The 23028-nt window shown below is 37.9% G+C and overlaps 1 protein-coding gene across 1 annotated transcript in view; it reads left to right on the forward strand.

Annotated features, from left to right (window-relative positions):
• glis3 (GLIS family zinc finger 3) overlaps positions 1–23028 on the forward strand; it is a 388168-nt gene that overhangs the window by 298654 nt on the left and 66486 nt on the right. The window contains exon 8 of the mRNA XM_052020524.1: positions 13809–13974. Within this exon, the coding sequence (XP_051876484.1) occupies positions 13809–13974 (166 nt within the window). The remainder of the gene's footprint in view (positions 1–13808; positions 13975–23028) is intronic.

Here is a 23028-nt window from a genome sequence, read left to right on the forward strand (position 1 = left end):
AGGGAAAAGAGAAAATATAATTACTTTCCCAAAACATGAAATGCACGTTTACCCACTTTCCTAACCAAAAAGAATACAGTAATCTTTTTTTTACACACAGGTGGGAATTTCCTAAAATAATTTCCAGTGCATTATTTCTCTTTTCCATTAAGTATTATTTGCAAATTAATTTTGTTTTCCTTGTTATTTGTTTTAGTCAATGCAAACAGCAAATGGGAAAATACTTTAATATGACTAACAGCAGTTCCAAACATGACAAAATGGAAATTAATTACATAATATCTAATATGTTGCTACAATATTGCTTTTTGTTTTCTAAATAAGCTTATTTTACTGACATAATCCATCTTGTCAAGTGGTATGGCATTTTGAATACAGGTATACTGTGCAATGCATCAACTTAACATTCCTTCCTCTTGACATGTCCTGAACTTGATACCTTGATTGTCTATCATAGACCGAGTGATATTTTCACCATGATTGTGTTTTACTACATGATAAATAAAAAAATCACTGCAAAGGCAATAATGGGTGTGATAAACTAGATCTGTTGCATTAAGTATTCTTCAATTTTAGATAGATTAAGTAAATTAAATTTTTTAAATGACTTCAGTCAAATGTATGCCTCAAGGTATCCCATGGTAATGATAATCAATCAACTTAACTGGCCAGACTTGAAGTCTATTCGGTGATTAACATCTGTCCTAAATGTGCTTTCTTTTTCTGCCTATGCTTTTGTTCAATGGTTGATTAAATAAAATAGTTCTTTTGCTGAAGTAGCTTAACTGAAATGATATATGTGGATTGACAGACTCTGGTGGCGACAACCTAACCTTTCTAAGTACTGCAGCATTAGCAGAATCCATTTTAATTATGCAAGTCCATCTGAGAGAAATAAATCCAGAGAACAATAATTCAAGTCATCAGATTTGTTAAATACCTAGTGTGTAAGTGTATTTATTCCAAAAAAGGGGTGTAGAGTGAGGAACTTGCCTTGGCTATAAAATATAGCTGTGATTCATTGGTGTAAGTTCTGGCTCAAGGTCAAAAATCTGTTCAAGTCACAGTCTTCACATGTAAAATGGGATAGATCTGGGCTTTGTATGATAATGTAAAATGGGTGATAATGAATCAGTCAGCAGCCTGTTTTACATCACTGTTGATTCTTATTTCCATTAAAGTTTCCACGACTGGTTACTGTTACTTATCAAATATCATTTCAGTTCAGTTACTTCTTCCAATTTATGTATGTTAACCCCTTGTTTTTGAATTGACTAAAACAAAAGGAAAATATTACAGATGCCTGAAATCTGAAATAAAAACTGAAAATGCTTAAAATGCTCAGTTGATCAAGCAACATTTGTGGGGAAAGAAACAGAATTAACCTTTTATCAGAACTAGAAAATGTTAAAGATAAAATAAGTTTCTATGTTGCAAGGGGAAGTGTGAAATCATGAGGAAGGAACGAAGGGGAAGGTCTGTAATCAGCTAATAGGCAGGAGATGTGATCAGCCAAATTAGATGATGGTGCAAAAAGAGGTAGTGGATTAGAAAAGGTGTAAGTATGAAGAGACGAACCATTAGTTGTAATTATTCAGCTCAATCCAAAAGATTGTAAGTGCCTTTTCAAAAGATTAAGTAATTTTCCTGAAGTTTACAGTAATTTGCATTAAAATTTTGCTGAGGACAAAGAGACCACAGGTGGATTGAGAATGAAATAACTGAAAAAAACACAGGTGCTGAAAATCTGAAATAAAAACAGAAATTCTGGAAATACTCAGTAGGTCAGGTAGCATCAATGGAGACAAGGACAACGTTTTTATTTCAGGTCAATGAAAGAGCATTAACCTACAACATTAACTCTGTTTCTTTCTCACCAACTTTCGTCTTAAGTCTATCTATTATCTCAATCTATTGTAGTTTTTCAGGCCATCTATCCAATTAAAATTCAAGATTAAACATTTAGTGTTTTGCCTTCGGGCTTTTAAAAACTTAGACTTAGAAATTCAATATCATGTGCTCTTTTACAAGTGAAAATTGGTATGTAACCAATCAAAAAATTGGGCAGGATGCATGTGCTCATCATATGCCTTCTGGGCACTAACAGCCATATTGGTAAAATGAGGTACTGTGGCTGCTTTGTCCTTTACATTTGCAAATGTGGAATCATACCTATAGGAGAGCACTTAGACAGAATTGTTTATCCTGCATGTTGCAAGTGCTGTATCAACTATGTTTAAGTCAACATGTGGGCTACATGTGGTTTAACCAAAAAGATTTTGTTCTTAAATTGATGATAAGATTCATTTCAATGTTCCTTTAGCCATCTGAAGGAAATACTGTTCAAAGAGCAGACTCTCAAACCCAACACAACACTAATGTTCTACCCGGCAACAAAGATCTTTGCTACCCTAAATGCTTTAAAGACATGACATATCCAAGCAGGTGTCTTAAAGCTGCCACTGCAAAATCCTTCAAATTTACTCACAGGATAAGCAAACTAATGTCAGTATTCCAGCTCCAGGCTAACCTGCCCAGCATCAGTGGGCTCCATTGGGTAAGCCACATTGTTTGCATGCCCAACTCCAGAGCTATGAAGCAGTCACTCTACTCTGAGTTCCTTTATGGTAAGAAATTACCAGGAGGACAGAGGGAATACTCCGACTATATTCAAAGCCTCCTTGAAAATCAACATCCTCACCAACTCGTGGGAATCCCTGGTGTGTAACCAATCAAAATTGAGAAGTATCTGGGATGCCCCGTGAACTTCTAATCAGTTCTTCAGGACCTCAAAGATGTTCCCTACATAAATGGTGGAACAAGCACACCAGCTTCTAAACTATCTACCGGCCTGCTCCATGGAGATCCTTTTGTTTCACCTGTGGCAGAGTCTGTGGATCTATATTGGCCTATCAGCTACCACAGAACTGGAGTGGAAGCAAATCCCAAGGGGCAGTCTAGGAAGAAAAGGCCCAAAAGAGTTTTAAAAATTCACCTAAATATGGATCCAGATGTTGATCCTCACCTATGACTGATGGCCACTGCCAAACACCAATGTTGCCATCTGCCGATCACCAAACTCCTTTTGCATTTGTATCTATCTTTTTCCAATTCTGCTCTCTTTCTTAAAGGCCTCCATATATGTCAAATCCTACATGAGACCCACTGCCAATGCTAGAATGGGCTAAGGTTGAAATCCAAGTTATCTGTTGATTCCTGCCAGTTTTCATGAGAACGAAGCTTGAGGTTCAATAGCCCAAGCCTTGGGCCCATCCATTCCAGGACAAGAATTGTTGCCAATACTAAGTTTTAGTTCTATGTTATTAGAGGATGAAATATAGCTTTATTAATGAAGCTTCCTACCCAATTAAAAGCCCCATTTCTGAGGGCTATATTTTGATTATTTTTATGAGCAATGGGTCTACCTTGAGCCGGAATGGTATTTGTAGGGTTAAGTATAAAGGTTATTTTTTTAAAAATTTAAAAAGAGCTGGGAGTGAGTCAAAGACAGTATTTCAGCAATGTTAATAAACTACTTTTGTTTTGATTTTGTGGTTTGTAATTTCAATAAGAATTCCATGATTGAATTAAGTGAATTGCTTTCTTGAACTTCACTGACTGACATCCCAGAAATAGATACCCACTTTCCTAAAAAAGTACCTGATCCTAGAGCCTGATAGAGCTGGAAAATCTATGTGTAGGACAGTGGTGCACTGTGAAGTCCTGTAGTGCACTGGGATACACAAGAACCCAAAGGCAAATGTCAAAGATCCATTAGTCAATAATATTAAAATAAAAAAAAGAGAGACAAGAGATTTAGCCATTATGTGTCTCTGTCTCAAAGATTCATGTCTTGGACTAAATCCCTTTTAGCCGTAACAAAAAAATTCAATTACAATGCTGTACATAGCCAAATTCCTAGTTTTGAGAATTTAGCTCATGTTATTAAAATATATTAATTTTCCTTTTTAAAGAAGAAGTCAGCAGGATATTGATGCTCATTCTTGCAATGACTGCCATATGAAAATCCAGCTGGGTTGAGGAAGTGGATTCATCATTTTAATCCCTTCATCATCACAGCATTAATACTGTATGGAATAATGTTATTTCAGACAATAGCTGAATTCTTTTCAGTACTTTGATAGTCCTCGCATATTATCGACCAGCAGGCTGACTAGACAGATCCCGTTGGCTGCATTCAGTACCTCTTGGAGTGACAGGACAAAAGTTGGTTTGTCTCTAATACCAAACTCTGAGCTAATTTGATGGCAAACAACATTGTCTTTCTCTAGCACTCCACTGCTGAGAAAACAAACACTTGTTGACTGATTGATTGCTCCTGCAAATGTTAAACATATAAATTTAGAAAGCCATTCTATTAATTAAAGCATGTGACAGAAGATAAGGGCTTTTAAACCACTAAAATTTCCATTAAGATTGCAAGATATCGAGTTCAATTTTGGACAATGCACCAAAAATTAAATAGGCTTGACAAAGCCAGATTTATTCCCTCATTACTTCCGCTTATTGTAAACAAAACAAAGCAAAAGAAAAATTAACTTTGCAGGAATATTCACAGAGCTAGAAAGTTGTTCAGGCCTGTTGAAAATCAGCCTAACCTGGAATTTTGCAATTTAGTGCACATATCTGGGTGTTGCTGGGAAATTCCTCTCTTTTTATGGCATGATTTTTATTCTCCTTGCACTTCACTTGCAGCATAAAAGTTCCCAAGTGATGTCGAAACTCACAAAATGTACCTGCAGTAAGATTTTCAACCTCATTTGTTTTTATTTACTCGCAACACAACCAGATTTTCCATGCCCTATTTCCCTGAATCCATGCTGTTTAAAGAGCCAACATTCAAATTTAAATTCTTTCTTTTCTCTGAATCTATTACTTCCTGTGAACTTGAAAATAACCTCACAAGTATTCTTTCACTACATCGTCCAGGGAAGTCACAGTCTCTGTCAGCTTCCTAGCCTCAGGATCACTCCAGCTGCTGCTGATCTCTGCTACATCTGTTTTCTGCCCACTGCTGTATACTAAGATCTTCCAAATACCATGCACAATGAGAAGACTTCACCTACTTTTCCGTCGTGTTCAGAGTCTGTACTAATGTCCTTACAGAGACCTCCCTGGCAACCTCCCGCCAGGAGTGCCTCGCTGCAGCTGCAGAGTGCCCGTGGCTCCTATGCACAAACAACATGCCTCCTATAGGTATGCTCTGCACCTGTTCTCCCAATTCCTCTGTTAGAAATTCCTATTGAAATTCCATCCTACATATTTTGGATCCACCCAAAGTCACAAATATATCTAAGATACTCAGTTTTCCTCACTGTTCTTAAGTGATCGTGAGATCCATGCTCATTGGTGTGCTGCTACACATGTGCATGCTCTCAACTTTTACCTTCGGTAGCATTGACTCACTGTCTCAAAGGTATCCTCTGTGAATCCACTTCATCCTTTCCTTTAGCAAACTGGTTTTTCTTTCCTTTCAAGCAGCAAGGATTGCAGATTACAACAGCTGTTAGGTTCCAATGCCTGTCCAGTTCCTTCTTCCCTGTAACTTTTGTTAGACATCTCTGCTTTCGTTCTCAGCCTTTGCAGTGTTTTCACTGTCCTACTCAGTTTTGCCCTCTAACCTCAAACGATCAGTCCTCTATAGACACCCATTGCATCCCTACCTCAGTGAACTTTGAACTTCAACTGTGCTGAATTCTTGCAAGACCTTTGCCTCTATACTTTTCCAAGCTAAACAGTATGGTGCCATGGTCTCTGTATCACCCAGTAGTTCTGATTGTGCATTTCATAGCTTTGCAATGCTTGTATAAAAGTTTCTTTGGCCTCAGCCCCACAACACACACGCGCATAAATATATATATATATATGTGTGTGTGTGTGTGTGTGTGTGTGTGTGTGTGTGTGTGTGTGTGTGTGTGTGTCTATATATATATATATATATATATATAAATAAAATGTGTGTGTGTATTCTTATTCAAGAAAATTCAGACACTCTATTCAGTTTTGTTTTTCAAAGAATTTTTTCCAGCAGCAGTAATCTTTCCTTCTTCATTTTTCATGACTTGTCTACAGCTTTTAACACATCCTGGATACCTTGACCAGAAATTTAACTGGCCCTCACACATAAAGCAAGAGCAGGTCAATCTGTAAGCACAAGCACATCCTCATGATACCAGTCATTTTAGTTCTCCGACGACACAACAAAAAAAGGAAGTAAATAGGAATGATCCAATAAGCAGGATTAGAAGTAAATATTTTGTTATAAATTGTATGACATTGTTTAAGATCTGCTGGCTCAAATTGCAATAATAAAGCTTTTCCTTCATTTTCAAAAAAATTGTTTTTATTTCTGAGAGCTGGAAATGTCCAAAGTCTTATCAGTGGCAACAGGTAATTTTACTGAGCAAGGGAAAAGAAAAAACATTGGCCCATACTGGAAATTTAAAATATAATCAGAAGATCATTGAAGTACACATCAGGTGAAACAAGAGACTTGAGATGCTGGGACCCGGAGCAAAAAACAAACTGCTGTAAGAACTCAGTGGGTCGAGTAGCATTTGTGGCGGCAAGAGGGATATATCAATATTTTGGGTTGAGTCACTGCATCAGCAGTGTATATCTTGCAGCAGGTCAAGCAGTATTGAGAGGGAGGAAAGGCAGGTTAAAATTTTGAACAAATTTGATTGAATTACTTAAAGTTTATGTATGTTTTCAGCCTGCTAAGGGCAATAAAGACGATTAATAAAGCAGTGAAAAAGGTAAAACTTATACGAAAAACAGGGCAAATGAGACAATAATCACAGAAGGAGCTGAACTGCTGATTTCCTCCTGAAATAGAGCACAATTTTGGAGTGGATTTCACTTTTGGCATCCAGACCATGCAAAACTAACAGGGGCCACGCTACTATAAGTCAGATCAGATCAAGTTACATTGAAAAATTCATCCTGTCGCTTGCTTGCTGAGCAAACGTAGCATCAGGGAAATGGAGCATCCCAGTCCACATCCTGACGACTCCATAGATAACCCATGGAAAGTGTCCAACCACATAATGGGGCAGCAATATATCTTTAAGAAAAATTTCCTATCATCCCTATCAGCAAGTTGTCTATGAGGATTATTACTGTCAGTGGGCCTGTTTCACTTGATTTAATCAGTCTCCTCAGATGAGCAGAGCACAGTCCCCACTGTACACCTGGTACATGCTTGGCATGAAAATAAGTCACTTACTTGCTCAACCCAAAAGATGAAATACATCAACAGTTTTCCCATTTTTTTTCGTTATTTGTTCTATAGGCATCAGAGAATATGCAGAATTCACGGTTTAAAAGAAAGTCAGACATAGCAGCAGTGTGATTAATAAAGGTGTTGATCCGTTCATGTATTTTTCTGTAAATTACGATAACTAATACTGAGACCCATATGTATTAGACTGTACACAAACACAGTCTTTTTACATAGATATTTGCTCTGTTGTCAACAATAACACAACTTCTAAACAGTGTTTCCTCTTTGACTGCAGCACCGGAACAGGAATTAATCAGACCGTGAACAAGTAAGACTGGAGAAAAAGAACCTCTTTGCAGTTTCCGTTTCTCTTGCCTCACCTGAACAACAGTAGTGTATTATATTTATGGGGCACCTTTGACATAATAAAATTTCTCAAGGTACTTGAGAAATTGATCTCCAGAATCAAGAATTTTTACAACAGGATTTCTTGCCCTGCCTATCAGCAAGCTCTCTATAAGGATTATTGCTTTTGAATCTATCAGAGCTTTTGACTCCTCAAAGTAGAGAAGGAGCATTTGTGGTGCTATTGAGAATCTTGAGTCCATGCATCAGATGCGCACAGAATCCCTGTGTGACTCACTTCCCGTGATACTGAGAGGCAATGGCGAAGAAGCTAGAACCTCTACAGGAACTTTGCTACTTCATTATGACAGGGAGTGGAGGAGTTGCCCAATTGGGGGTTAGTACTGAACAAAACAACCGTTTAGCTCATTGAATATTGGTGAATTCCAATTTCCAGGTATATGTTCTGTAAGTTTAATATCTCACACTGTCAAATCATTATGGGTACAGCTGCTTTGTTATTTTGTTTTAAAGATGAAAAACTCTGTTTAATTATTGTGTAAACAGTGTCCCTTATGACATTATTCAAATATGATGTCACAATGTTACACAGCTCATTTGTTTCCTTCCCTACCCAAATGATAATTTATATTATCATGTACCTTTTCATCGACAGATGCAGCTCTCCAATACCACACTGAATTGTTGTTAAGAAAACAAAAACAAACATAATTATGTCCCGTGTTAAAAAGGATCCTGCTTGTAACAAGTATTAAGAATTATTGTGGTCTTTCGCTTTGTTTTTGACCACATTTTTTTTCTACTTCACACATTTAAGTATATCCATTTCATGCTAACATTTCTGACAGAAAGCCGATGAATACATTGAATGAAATGTCATTGTCCATTAAGTTTTCAAATGTTCATTCTGCCTTTGCAGAATAGTGTATTCGTAGAGTTTTTTAATAATTTTAGAAGATCTAGGTCAGGAAAGCAATGTTTCTAATGCAGTCATAACTAAATCCACACACTGCGAATAGGATTGGGAATTTGTGTTGATTTAAAGGAGAATTCATTAATATTCTATTGCATGTCTTTGCCACTGCAGCAATTCATAAACATGCAAACACTCATGAAGAATGATTGGAGGCAAACTACATAACTGAATTCAATAAAGTTGATGGGCACAAAATGGTGTGAAAGGGGCCCTGCACCAAATTTCTGCGAGGCATCCCAACACCAAAATTCTGTTGTGTGCAAGATGCAAGACAGAGCAAACAGAGTAAATCAGTTAGACTGTAGATTGGGGAGAGAGTGTAGGGAAAGGATCAGGTCTGGTATTGGCATCCAGAGCAACAGAATTCAGGGCCTCTGGAGATTTTGGAGCTGAGAAAGTAAGATGTGCGGTCAAATGTGAAAAGGTCAATGGCTTGTCTGGTCAGCTGGACCTGGGGCTGTGGTGGGGAGGGGAGGGGGGAGAGGGGGAGGGTCAGCTTGACATTTTACTATGAACCCTGATGAATTTAGCAGTAAGAAGGGAATGCAGGGAGTGAATACTAATAAAACTACTTCAGAAAAGAACCTACCTGCCAAACAACAAATAGCTGCTTTGGGCTGTAGGGCAGTAGACCAGGTGAATTCAAATTCCTTTTAACTAATGCTCAAGAAGGCCTCAACTCTCCTCGTGTAAGTGGCCCACACTGTCTATAGCCTTCAAATACACAAAATAATGTGTACCATATACAGTGTGGACCAGGATCAAATTTCATGATGGATTTAGCTATAATTTACACAAGAACATTGCAAATATGAGAAAAGACTTATTTTTGCTGGAGGAGTAGAATAATCTTTATTGCATTCAGTTGTTTAGCGTGCCTCCGATGATTAAACCTACTCTGGTTACAGGCCAAGTGCTGATAAATGGGATTAATATTGATGGGTACCTGGTAGTCAGTCTGTACATAATGGTTTCTCTGCTGTTTAACTTTAAACATTAACAGGAAAAAAAGTATGCAAAACTTTTCTCATTTGTTGCAAACACTATCTTTTGTATCTCACTGAGAACCTCTCCATTTCCAATTTACTGCAAACACAACGGGCATTCTTTCTGTTGTGCCAGCCTGAGTATTTCCAGAGAACTGATGCAAGGTTAACTAAGAGACAAGGTCTACAGATTCCCTGATGTGCCATGTATACTGCTAAAGATTAACCTACTAAAAAAACAACTTTCCAACAGAAAGCACAGATAAATTTCTTGCTACCTATTCAGAATGCACCATCCTTACTATCACTATTTTGACAGTTCACATGAAGCCAAATGAGTGAAATATCTGCTCTCTCAAACTCATCTACTTCTCAAAGTGCCTTTAATAATCCAGCTGGCCAGAGAATAATTGGATACCTTGGACTTGTACTTAGTTATCAAGCTTGCCATAGCACAGTTCCCAAACCAGGCATGTGATCTTCTAACTCTTTTGATCTGAGATAGGCCCATTTTCTCCAAGAAATCTGCATTGCAAGATAACCTGGAATCCAAGCTTGAGCCCTTGCCATTCAACAGTATCTATCTCACCAATAGAATAAGAAGGATTAAAAGCAGAAAACAAAGACATTGGTCTGCTGGTTTTGTTCAAATTATTGCTCTTGCCAGCTGATTTTGAAAGTTCATCGATGATAACTGAAGAGCAGTGTAAAAGGAGGATATGTGCTACTAAATGGCAGAAGAGAGTAGAATAAATTGAATAAATGCAGTAGAAAGTACAAGAATTGTTCCTAGTCAAAAGACCAAGTGACTAGGAATGGTTCACTGGCGCAATAGCACAGAATGGAGAGTTAGAATTTTAATTATGTACAAACATAAATACAACTTAGAAGCAGTAGGAGGCCACTCAGCCCCTCAAGTCTGCTTTGAAATTTAGTAAGGGCATGGCTGAACTGATTGCAATCTCAGCTCTGCATTTCCAGCTACCTATGGTAGCCTTTCATCACATTGTTTATCAAGTATCTATCTACCTCTGTCTTGAAAATATTCAAAGACTCTCCTTCCACTGCCCTTTGAGGAGGTGTGTTCCAAAGATTCACAACCCTCAGAGAGAAAAAAAATCACTTCATCTCTGTCTTAATTGGTTGATCCCTTATTTTTAAGCAGTGACCCCTAGTTCTAGGTTTTCCTGAAATGGGAAATATCCTCCCCACATCCACCCTGTCAAGACTCCTCAGGTTCTTATATGTTTCAATCAAGTCCTCCTGCTAAACTCCAGCTGGTACAATCCTAGCCTACCCAACGTTTCATCACCAGACAACCCAACCATTCCAGTCGATCATCTCTAAACTGTTTCCAATGTATTAGCAAAGCAATGCAATGCAATTGTGTATGTTCACCAATTCCCTGCCAAAAACTGAGGAAATAAAAACAAGAGTTGGTTTGTAAAATATAGTAAATGCTTTACTGGCATTGCTTGGTAATTGACATTAATGCAAAGCTGTTTTACTTTCATATCAGCCTATAACTGTATTAGTGTATATAGTTTCTGTAAGCAATCCTATTTTACAATTGTGTAAAGGAGAAAAGAATCTACAACCAATCCTGTAATCTCAAATTCTAATTAATACCACAGGCACCAGCTTCAGATTAATCTCAAAATCTCCGAGACGCACAAGCAATGGTCATTACTGATAACGTTTTTTCTGCCGTGCCCAATCAATTGTTCCATCTGTCAATCACTTTAAGTGTCTGAAGACAAACTTAAAAGCAATGCAGCAGCAATAAAAAAAAAGAGACTTTTGCTAATCTAAAAGATCCAGACAATGAGCAAACCCCCCCCGGGCAGCATTTAATGTAAATGTATTGCAGCAAGCTTGTTGTTATTGTGCTGCATACCACAGGCATTTACAAGTGTATTTAGTTACTTATAAATAACTTTACCTTTCACTGTCAGAAGTGGACCTGATATACCACAATGGCGCAAAGAATGTTTCTTGTATAAATGACCATTATTAAAAGTAAGCCTAATTTTACTTTATTTGATTTTGTTGGTGTTCAACATGAGTATAAAAAACCATGGAATCCAATGTTCAGTGGTTAATACACATGTTTTTGCTTTACGTAATAATTTTTCAGAAAAAGAAGGAAAGTGTTACAATTTAGTAACGTAAGAATTAAAATAGGGTTTTAGTTCTGACATCATTAAATATCATTACTGGTCTTATAAAATATTTCCCTCCATATTTTAATCACTTTTGCAGGACATGTCAATCAATAGCAAGACCAGCATTTGCTGACCATTCCTAAATCCCCTTGAAAAGATGGTGGTGAACTGCCACCTTCAGTCATTTCCATCTTTCCATGTAAGGTACTCCCACAGTGTTGTTGGGTAGGAAGTTGCAGGATTTAAAGATAGCACCAGGAAAGGAATGATGTTCTTCCGAGTCAGGATGATGTGGTAGTTGGAGAGGAACCCTTTGCTAATAGTATTCCCATTCCCCTCTGCCCTTCTAAGTGGAAGAAGTTGCGTGTTTGGGAGTTGCTGCAAAGCCTTTTGTAGATGGTATGCTCTGTAGCAATGTGGCCATTAGTGAATGTTTAGGCTGGTACTTGGAATGCCATTAAAGGATTTTTCTGAATTAAAACTGAATATTCACTTTGGGTGTCATGACTACATAAGCAGATTAGTAACCCAGAAGCCTTGATTATCAATTCAGAGGACATGGGTTCTTATCTCAAGTGTAGTTATTACTTTGGGAGAGTTTCCCTTTCAAAAATAGAACATCCTTTATATTTGTTAGTGTCAGAAACCAGATAGGATTCCATAGAGTGGCATCTAACTGGAAAATACAGGTTCATGGGCATTCCTACAATCAGACCTCAGCAGAATAAATTAAGGGATCTGCGAGTGGTAATCAGTCACAGCAATGCCACGCACCCGTGAGTGCATCACCAATTTTACTCCGTGCCACGGTCCACAGGTTAATCTGGAGAATGGAGATGATCACCAGGTGTGGGAAGTCAGACCAGGCTGGAACCAGAGAGAAGAATGCTGCTCCTTCCACCTCAAAAGAAGTTTTCCTTCAACCTAATGAAATTGACTTTTAGAAGCAACCTGCAAAATGCTACTATATCATGTGACCAAGGGCAAATTTCCACCCCTTTATCCTGTAATTTAAGTAAAATGTGGCAGTCTTGAAATGAAATATAACAAAATACTTCATCCTGTATTTGGTACCATAATGTCATTCATTTACATTCTAATTTATATCTGTTTACATACTATAATCTACACTAGAATGCATATATATTTAAATCTTGAAATCTATATTCCACAGTCTAGGTTTTTATTCAACTCTAAGTAGAGTTAATCAGCCACCTACACACAATATGATCTAACTCTCATTGGTATCCAAATACAAGAAGTATTCTGTTGAACATAATTTTTTATTGGAGCTTTCAATATTAGTATCCACATAGATTGGTATCGTGCTTCATACATATTTTAAAAAAGGGTTTATAATGTAATTCACACAAATATTGTATTCCTCATACAGTTATACAGTACTTACACCATATTTAGAATAAACTCTCTTTCACATAGCTGCTACATTTGTGAATCTTGTAATTACTTCCTTGTGAAAAGGAATAGGTCTATTTTGAACCCTAATCATGTAGACAATTCACAGAAACCTAGCATTTCATATAATACAAAATTGGGAATTCAGAACTTTCTTAATTTCTTGGGTTGTTTCTAACAAAAATAATTGAATATTCACAGATGCTGCTCGATCTGCTGAGTCCTCTAGCAGTTTGTTTTTTGCATTGATTATCCTTCATCTGACAAATAGAAACCAACGACATTAACCGTGGGCTTTTAAAATACGCTGACAGTTTTATTTTCAAATTCAACATTTTTCTGAAGAAATAATTATTACATCTATTTTTGGATGTTGGATTTGTTCATTTTTCATACCAGGACAACTTTTGTTATTCCCTTTTGAGGAGAAGCATTATCTTGTTTAACAGTAACCATATGGTGACTGAGAATGATGACGTTCACCACTCTGCAGTGATTCAAGAACAGCTCAAGGATACAGGGAGGGGGCAGATTGTGAAGGGATGTATTTAAACGCAGACCTTTTCAGTGATGCTTGCATGACCTTATAGGATTGAAAAAAACAAATCTTTCTGTATTAAACAATGTTGTACTTTGATGTTTCTTGTCTTCAGGAATGTTTTCCAGCACACATTCTAGCCGATGTGGAACAGCAACAGCCATCATTCCTTCTTCTCATCCTCCCAACCATCCATCCCCTGTACACAATATGCAAGGAAGCCCCCACAACCCGCAGACACAGCTACCCTCCCTCCCAGTGGTAGAAGAGAGCAACGAGAGGTAACTGACAATCTTTTGATTGATTATTGATTGATTGATTGATTGATTGATTGATTGATTGATTGATTGATTGATTGATTGATTGACAAGATTAAAATACCCTTTGGTGTCATTTTTATTTCATCAGTATTTAATATACCTCAGATTGGTACTCTATTGTTATATCAGCTTTTGTATACTGTTTTTGTACTTCATTAAGTGAAAAATAATGCTTGATTGCTCACCAATCTGACCACTGTTACCTGGTTTAAGGTGAGCATGTGGATGCCCAAGTGAGCTGAAAACAATGCCTGTCAAAAGGTGGATGAGCTCCTGGCAAACCAATGGCCATCCACCCCTGGATAAGTGACTGTCATCATGTCATTCTACCTGAAAATCACCTTTGATAATTCATAGCAACTTCTCTGACATCATGCCAAATCAATCAAGGCCCAGGTCGACAACAAATGCATCCCTCATTCGAGCATGGTGAGGAACAATATTGCTTCAGGAACTATTGTGCACGCCAGACACAGTGGCCCCAGGACTAACTTGAAATGGCTTGGCTTGATTGGGTTCAAATACTGGCAAGAGCTACTCAGCCGATCATCCTTTTATGATGAACTGAATATTCTAGGATACTGAAATTAAGTTAATTTACCATACTATTAATATTTGTCCTTCAACAACCCCAAATAGTCAGCAAAGATATCAGGCCAACATAATATCAAATTAACACTGGTGATACTGAGTTCCATGAGCACTTCTCCTTCATAACCTCTCTTCAAACAGAAATGAAAGGAAGTCAAGACTAAGCATTAAAGGTGAGCATATTTCCAATAGAAATAGGATAACTTATTTGCCATGCTTGTTCCAACCAAATTAAGGTCTCAAATTTACACCAGAACCAAATGTTACTGAAACAAAAATGATACTGCATTACACAGACATGTGTCTACTATGAGTATATCTACAAATTTGTGGTTCCATCAATTTTCAAACATTGGACAAAGGTAATGTAATAATTCATGCTTAGAGAACAGTACCATCTCCGTAAGGAGTTATGTTTTTCCTGTGCTCCATATCCCATTGATTTTATGTATTTAGGGGAAGATGTAAATTTTGACTTCTTTGCCTGAGGAGGGACTTCATAGTTTTGAAGGCATGAAATGGAAGTTTCTAGATTACTTCTTGGGAACAGGAAGGCTGCTTTCTGAGGAATGATGAAATAAGGCAGCCTATATTCTGTGGAGTTTAGGTTAGTGATGAAGCTTCACATGATGGTTGCTAAAAGTTCATTTCCCTTGGCGGAACAGTCTGCAATTAGAGAGGCATGGTCTCAGGATAAGGAGGTCATACATTTACAACTGAGATCAGGATGAATTAATTCACTCAAGAAGCTGTGAATCTTTGGAACTCTCTGTCCCAGAGGTCTGTGTGAGCCCATTTGTTATATATTCAAAGCTACATATAAAGACTGAGATTAACAGATAATATGAATCCAGTAGAATCAAGGGATTAGGGGAATGGGTGGGAAAGCAAAGCTGGGGAGATAGACATGGTCTTTTTAAAAAGCAAAGGAGGCTCAAAGAACCATCTGAGGCATAATAAGTATCTGCAGTGTAATCTGTAGATGGTGCAGACTGAAGTCACGCGGCACTAGTGGAGGGAATGACCTTTCGAGTGGTTGTTGGGGTACCAGTCAAGCAAACCACTTTCTCCTGGATGGCATTGAGCTTTGCAAAAGTTGTTGGAGCATCACTCATCCTGGCAAAAATGGAATAGTTGAAAGGCTTTGAGGTATCAGGAGGTCATTAATGGAGACCCAGCCTCTGACTTCTTCTGGTAGTCACAGTACTTATTTGACTGATCCTGTTGAGTTTTTTTGTCAATGATGCCCCTCAGGATGTTGGTGGTAGGGGACTTGGTGATGGTTAGATTAGGTCATTGGATATCAAGGGTAGAGGATTAGACTCACTCATGTTAGAGATGATTTTGCATTGTGAATCATACTTGCCGCCTATCAGCCCCTCCCTGTATATTGTCTTAATTTTGCTGCATGCAGATATAGACTGTTTCATTTGCTAAGGAGTTATGAATGGCATTGAACATAGTGCAATCACCAGCAAACATCCCCATGTCTGACCTTATGATGGGAGGAAGGTCATTGATGAAGCAGATGAAGATAGCTGAGCCAAAGGCACTGCCCTGAAGAACACCTGCAGTGATGTCCTGGGGCTGGGATGATTGACCTCCAGCAACAACAACCATCTTCCTTTCTGTGAGATATGATTCAACCACTGAAGTGTTTCCTGCTTGATATCCATTGATTTCTGTTTTACCAGGACACCATAATGCCACACTTGTTCAAATGCTGTCTTGGTGTCAAGGGCAGTCACTCTCACCTCACCTCTAGGATTGAGTTACAAAGAGTCCTGTATTTTCCACTGCAATCTATAAACATCTAGTTAGAAATGGAGGAGGGAATAGTGGGCTGCTAAGAAAACTGGCTCTTCCAACCCTCCAAACCAAAATATGCTCAGTTGAAGGTGTCCCAGAATCTTTCGAGATAGATAATTGTATAAATGAGATATGAAATGCAGCCCCTTTGTTAAGGGACCACTTACCATCGAGTCAAGTGGTAGAGTACAGGTAAATGGAGCAGAGAGCCCAGATGTACTTTACATCTGGTCTCTCAACTTTAATCCAGAAAAGATGATGTAAGAAATAGTGATGCCATGCATTTAAACATCATCAAAATTTAGTGAAAATCCAAGTACAGGTAAGTTTCTTGCTTATTTTACTTTATCTTAACATCTTTAATTAATTGCTAATACCTTAAGGTATGTTTAACTAAATTTACTTTTTCCATAAGTATTTTATAATTATAAAGTCTGTTTGAACAGTTTTTAAATATGTCTATCAGAGATGTACAAAATTGTCAAAGGCCTTTGACAACAACAAACATTCAAAAGGTCATCATGTTGCTGCCATCTGAAGCTTAGTTGCTGCTTCACTTTGCGAGAGGACTCTAGGGTCTGGAAGATCAGCTAGGCAGGCAGGCAGCCAATGCGGGCAGCAAGTTTAGCAGTGGGCCGGAATCCAGGGCAATACAGTCCATTAGTTTTCTTGGCCAGATCTAAAGCAATGCATTTTCATTTGAGTGACTGTGGTGATAACAAATAATGAGTACCACCATGAGTAGCACCACTTTTAGACAATCCTGCTTTTTCAAAATCCTGACAAACTCATCTATTCACCTTGATCAGATTAGATTCTAATTCTGGCTGTTCTATTAACAGTGGCAGACAATCTCTTATTGACCTCTTAGTTACCCCCATCAAACTTTTGTCTTTTTCTTTACCCAGATGTCAAGTTAAAGGAATTATTTACAGAATATATAAAATTTATACCACACAATATGTTTGCTGGCTTCATAAATAACAGATATTGCAGTTGGAAATATAATAAGGCTCTCATTGGCTGCTAGGCAATTCATATAAACTATTCAGTGTGGCTCAGGGTTTAATTTTTATTCTTTCTGTGAGTTACCTCCAGCTTTTGAAAATCAAAATAATGCAGCTGTTGGAAATCAGAAATAAAAACAGAAATTTCTGGAAATACTAAGCAGATGAGAAATCATAAGGGTCATTGACCTGAAATGTTAACTCTGTTTCTCTCTCCACTAGTGCTATTCAACCTGCTGAGTATTCTCAGCACTATCTGTTTGTATTTTTGTTCTATACCAGCATTGAAGCAGCAGGAAACACTGGCAACTGTTCAGATAGGGAACTTCTGACTTCCAATTCACATTATTTTAAGTGAATTATGAGGGCATATTTGTTTTCCTCAGAGATCCTATCAAAACAGTAAAATTAGAAGCAAAGCATTAGCGGTAATTCCACTGTGTTACAAGTGTGAAAAAAAGTTATAGTAGTTTCAGGCAAGATGGGACCTTCAGTGCGTTCTCAGTGTTCCATTTAAGCACTTCCAATTAGCATAACATCCATTTATTGAAAAGAGTCAATTGTGTTGCTACTTGAAACACAATACTTTTTTTGTTTAGTGTATTTAATATCCAATTGGTTAACAAAAGTCTCCCTGCACTTAGCATTTTGTTTTGCTTTCCTTAATTTGTAAAAATTATATTCTCTATTTACATTCTGTTCACAACAGAAAAACTATTTTGAATTCAACTTGACCAAATGTTTCATCCATATCTCTCTCTTTCTCTGGATGCTTAAACAAAGTTTTAGATTCTCTTAGGTTTTATGATTAAGCATTGTGTCTCCCATCTAAATAACTCAAAATCTTTTTACAAATAGGGAAACCAAATCTGGTCACTCCAGATATGATCATATCAGATTAAGTGCAGAATTAAAATGACTTCTCTGAATATTAATGACATGTCCCTTTACTACACATTCCAAAACACTGCTTTTTTTTAGACATTCTGGGGATATTATGCTAATGCATTTAATGACCTGTCTGCTAGAACCCCAAGATCCTCCTCCTGCTCCCCATGCCTGCTACATTCCACTTTCTACATCATTGCTTCACATTACTATATAGTACATTGTATCCGGAATTTTTTTTTAAATTTGACAAGATTCTTAGGAATTTGTGTACATTTGTATTCATTATTTGCTTTTGTTTTCAATAGACAATTATTTTGGACACAGTTATTTGCTCCCAGTCCACTTTTGCTGTATGCTGTATTTCATATTGAAATCAGTCATTGCCCCAGTTCGGGGCCTTAGTTTCCAGGCCATCCTTGTCCTTCTGTATAACAACCTTAAAGCTTACAGGGTTATGCTCACTCTCTCCCAAAATCTCTCACACTTAGCCCTCCACTTTTCTCTCTACATTCCCTAAGATTAGGTCCAGTGCTACACCTTCTCAAGTAAGACTATATATGCATGGGCTCAAAAAGCTCTTGTCAATGCATTTTAAAAATTCCGCCTCCTCTGAGCCTTTCACAGTAAGGTGATCCCAGTTAAGTCTATTACCTTATTATTTTTACACTTTTCTGTGATTTGCCTACATACCTGCTCCTCTGTCTCCCACTGACAGTTTGGAGACTTGTAGTACACCCTCAGCAAATTGATTGTCTGCTTTTTGTTTCTCATCTCTGCCCATATACCTTCATTTGAAGAACCTTCTAGGATATCCCTCTTTACTATAGCACTGGACTCCTTGATTAATATTGCAATACCACCTCCTCTTTTACCTCGACCCCATCTCCCCAAACCTGAAGATTCTACACCTGGAATGTCCCTCTTAGTACTTTAAAGGATTTCCACAATGGTAGAAATAAGGCCCACAGGCCTGTAAGATACGGGCTCATCCCTCAAACCATTCTTGAAGGCATGTTAGCTTTTTTCCAATCTTATGGATTTGGCCAAGCCTCATAAACTCCATAAAATGTGCACAGGAGGATAAAATTAAGTCAGTGTTTTGTACTTTTTTTTATAGAAAATGCTGCAATGCATGCTGCATATGAAAGTTTGATATATTCATATGAAATGCCCTCCATATATCATGCCAACTGAGGTAGAAACCCATCTTTGAATGCAGTGTGATTTTGGTCCATGTACTGTATAATATTTTGCTTGAAAAGGAACACTTAATAAGATATCTTTATTAGTCACATGTACCTCAAAACAGACAGTGAAATACATCTTTTGCGTAGAGTGTTCTGGGGGCAGCCCGCATGTGTCGCCAAGCTTCCGGCGCCAATATAGCATGCCCACAACTTCCTAACCCGTACATCTTTTGGAAGTGGGAGGAAACCGGAGCGCCCGGAGGAAACCCACGCAGACACGGGGAGAACGCACAAACTCCTTACAGACAGTGGTGGGAATTAAACCTGGTTCTCTGGTGCTGTAATAGTGTTACGCTAACCGCTACACTACCGTGCCTGTCGTACTGGCCTGGAACTAGATGGTGCAAGAGAAAGAATCAAGGTTAATTGGATTTTGGGATGTTAGCAATATATTATTGTATTGAGTATTTGATTACATTGGGCAGGTATTCCTCTTAATGCAGCTGAGTGCAGAGGCTGGAAGAAAATTATGTGGAGATGAATTTGAATTTTGACCATCAATTCTGTCCTGTTTTAGGGTGGGTCAAATACAATATCATCTCCAGATATTTTTTGTCCAGCCTGAACTCTTAGATAAGGGATTGTTGACCAAGTTATCAGAGAAATATAGCTGAGGTACTTACTTATTGCCTTCCTCTTGGTTGTATCTTTGCCTTAGGTGTGCTGCAACAAAAGCTAGAGGTCCCAACTAGTCTTTTCAATTTAACAGAGTTGTGGGAGGGAAAGACTCAAACCCATCAAAATCAGTTATCTCCGCTCAACATCAATCCATTTATCAGAACTAGTATGCTGCTTTCCAAGGGCCATCTCAGAAGAATAACAGGACAGAAGTAGGACCAGCCCATATGGCTGATTGAACCTGCCTGCCACACAATAGGAGTGGTGCCAGACCCCGAACCATTTCTCCAAATGAAAGTATTCTGCCAGATGTCGACCTAGTCCTGAGAAACCATTTTCTAATTTGTGTTCATGCAAGCAGCAAATACAGAGTTCAAGGACTGTTAGTGTCACTCTGCCCATAAGGTTGTAACATTACTATTCCATGCATTAGCTTTAAAGGCCAGAACATTGTCAACCTTCTTTACTCCCCACAGTGCAATGATAGAGGAACAAATGAATGTTTAGAGTAGTTGATGAGGTTATTCATCCTGGATGAGATTTACCTTTTTTTGACTGTTATGGCGCACTCATCCAGGTAAATAGAGAGAATTGCATTATACTTGTAACTTATTGATGGTGGATAGGCTTTGGGATGATTGCATCCTGAAAAATCAATAAACAAAAAATGTAACAGTTGCTGCCATTGGATATAAAGTCAGATTTTTGTTCCCTGAATTCTGTAAGACTTGCTTTCTGAACATCGGATTATTGTTTATTAGGGATACAGGGATTTTACCTTGTCAAAATAGACCTAAAAGTGAGCCCCTGTAATCTTGTTGTCAATGCTTTGAACCATTTACTAAACACCCTTTGGTATTCTAGGAAGAATATAGTTAACCTGTAATACCAAGGGTAATATAGTTTTTTTCTTAATTTACCGACATTATGACTTAGTCAAGGGCAGCCTAGTGGCAAAGCTAGTGGAGCCACTGCCTTCCAACATCAGAGAACCTGGTTCAGTTCTGACTTTGGGTGCTGTCTGTGAGGAGGTTGCACATTCTCCCTGAGATCATGTGGGCTTCCTCTGGGTGCACCAGTTTTCTCCCGCATCTCAAAGACGTGTGGATTGGCAGTTTAATTGGCCACTGTAAATTGCCCCTAGTGTGTAGATGAGTGGCAGAATCTTGGGAGAGTTAATGAGAATGTGGGGAGAATAAAAAGTGGGATTAGTGTATGATTAATGTAAAATGAGTAGTCGTTGGTCAATGCAGACAGAATAAGCTGAAAGGCCCATTTCCATTGCTGTATCTCTCTATGACCATGTCTCAACACTTCTGAAGAGGGATTTTCCCCAATTCTCATTTCCCTCACCACAGAAAAAGATACTTATTGGTCCAAGCTAATACCTGATTCCGTATCCAATCATTAATGAACTGACATCAAAATTATCCCAGTCATTTAGCATACTCTGGTCAGTAATGTTTTGAGAATGTTTTATTTGCCACTGATACTCTGGACTATTAGTTAGAATGAGGCAAAATAGGTACTGATTACCCGATAGGACATTTTCAGCACTACTGGATGGGATGTAATGAAAATACAGCTGGTGGACAATCAAACTGTATTTTCCTTCACAAACCCAACATTTAAATTTCCATTATAGTCTGGAGGATCTGGTTCATATCCATTACCAAACATGAAAATTACTCATGCTGTCATTTCTGGGTGGCAACATCAATCAAAATCAGAGGGGAGCAAGATGCAATTTCCTGCCCAGTCTTGATCCATCATGACTTGATTTCTTTCTCAAAGCTCACCAAAATATGAACCACTTCAAAGGCTCGGCAAAGTTTTATTATTTCTTTCTGTCAGCACTATTGCAACAACTGTTGCCTTCTGAATATTATGCATCAGAGAGCAATTCATTTACTACAAGGGTTATAGTAAATGAATTGCTCTCTGATGCATAATGTTCAAATCTGTTGGGTTCATAAGCACAGCGTATTGCTCAACCTAGTATAACAAAAGGTCAGGGAAATGACACATTTCCCAATGTCATTTTTGTGGTCACTTTTTATTTTGAAAGCTGTAAGCTACTTGGTCAAAATGTTCCAATATTCCTAAAGCATGAACCATTGACCATTGTACGTAATCCTCCAAATTTAAGACTGCACATGGAAAAGGTATTCATGTCTGACATAGGAAAACATCTTCTATGTAAGGTCAGTTCACATTACTATTGATGTGAGGTCCGAGTCAAAAAACAATCTACTTGTCCATTGGAGCCATTACAATTAAAACAAAAATATTCATAGCTTACCTTAACCCATTGCCAGCCAATTGGGAAAAGATTTCAAATGAATAAGAAGTTATCAGAAAAGTTACAACAGTAGGATAGAATACAATAGTGGCTATAGGAAAACCAAGAAATTAACAAGAAAACAAATGGTAACATCTCAGGCCAGAAATTAAATCATGTGTGAAAATATACGCTAAAATCCTATTGCATGGGAAATCCCTGCAAGTTTGTCCCTGAGCCCATTCCGTAATAAGAATCAGGTTTATTATCACTGACTACTATATCTTGAAATTTGTTGTTTTGTGGCAGTAATGCAAAGACATAAAATTATTATAAGTTACAAAATAAATAAATAGTGCAAATAAAAGGAATAACGAGGTAGTGTTCATGGGTTGTCCCCTTGATGGAGCTGGCTGAGTCTACAACCCTCTGCAGCCTCTCGCAATCCTGTGCATTGGAGCCTCCATACCAATATATAAGATATTTATGTCCAGTCCTGTGCAAAGAATTGTGTGCTGAAAGAATCTCATTCATACTTATTGTTATAATAGGGTATAAAAAGGGAAATATT

The sequence above is a fragment of the Pristis pectinata genome, chromosome 7 (genome assembly GCF_009764475.1).
Source record: "Pristis pectinata isolate sPriPec2 chromosome 7, sPriPec2.1.pri, whole genome shotgun sequence".
Lineage (NCBI taxonomy): Eukaryota > Metazoa > Chordata > Chondrichthyes > Rhinopristiformes > Pristidae > Pristis > Pristis pectinata.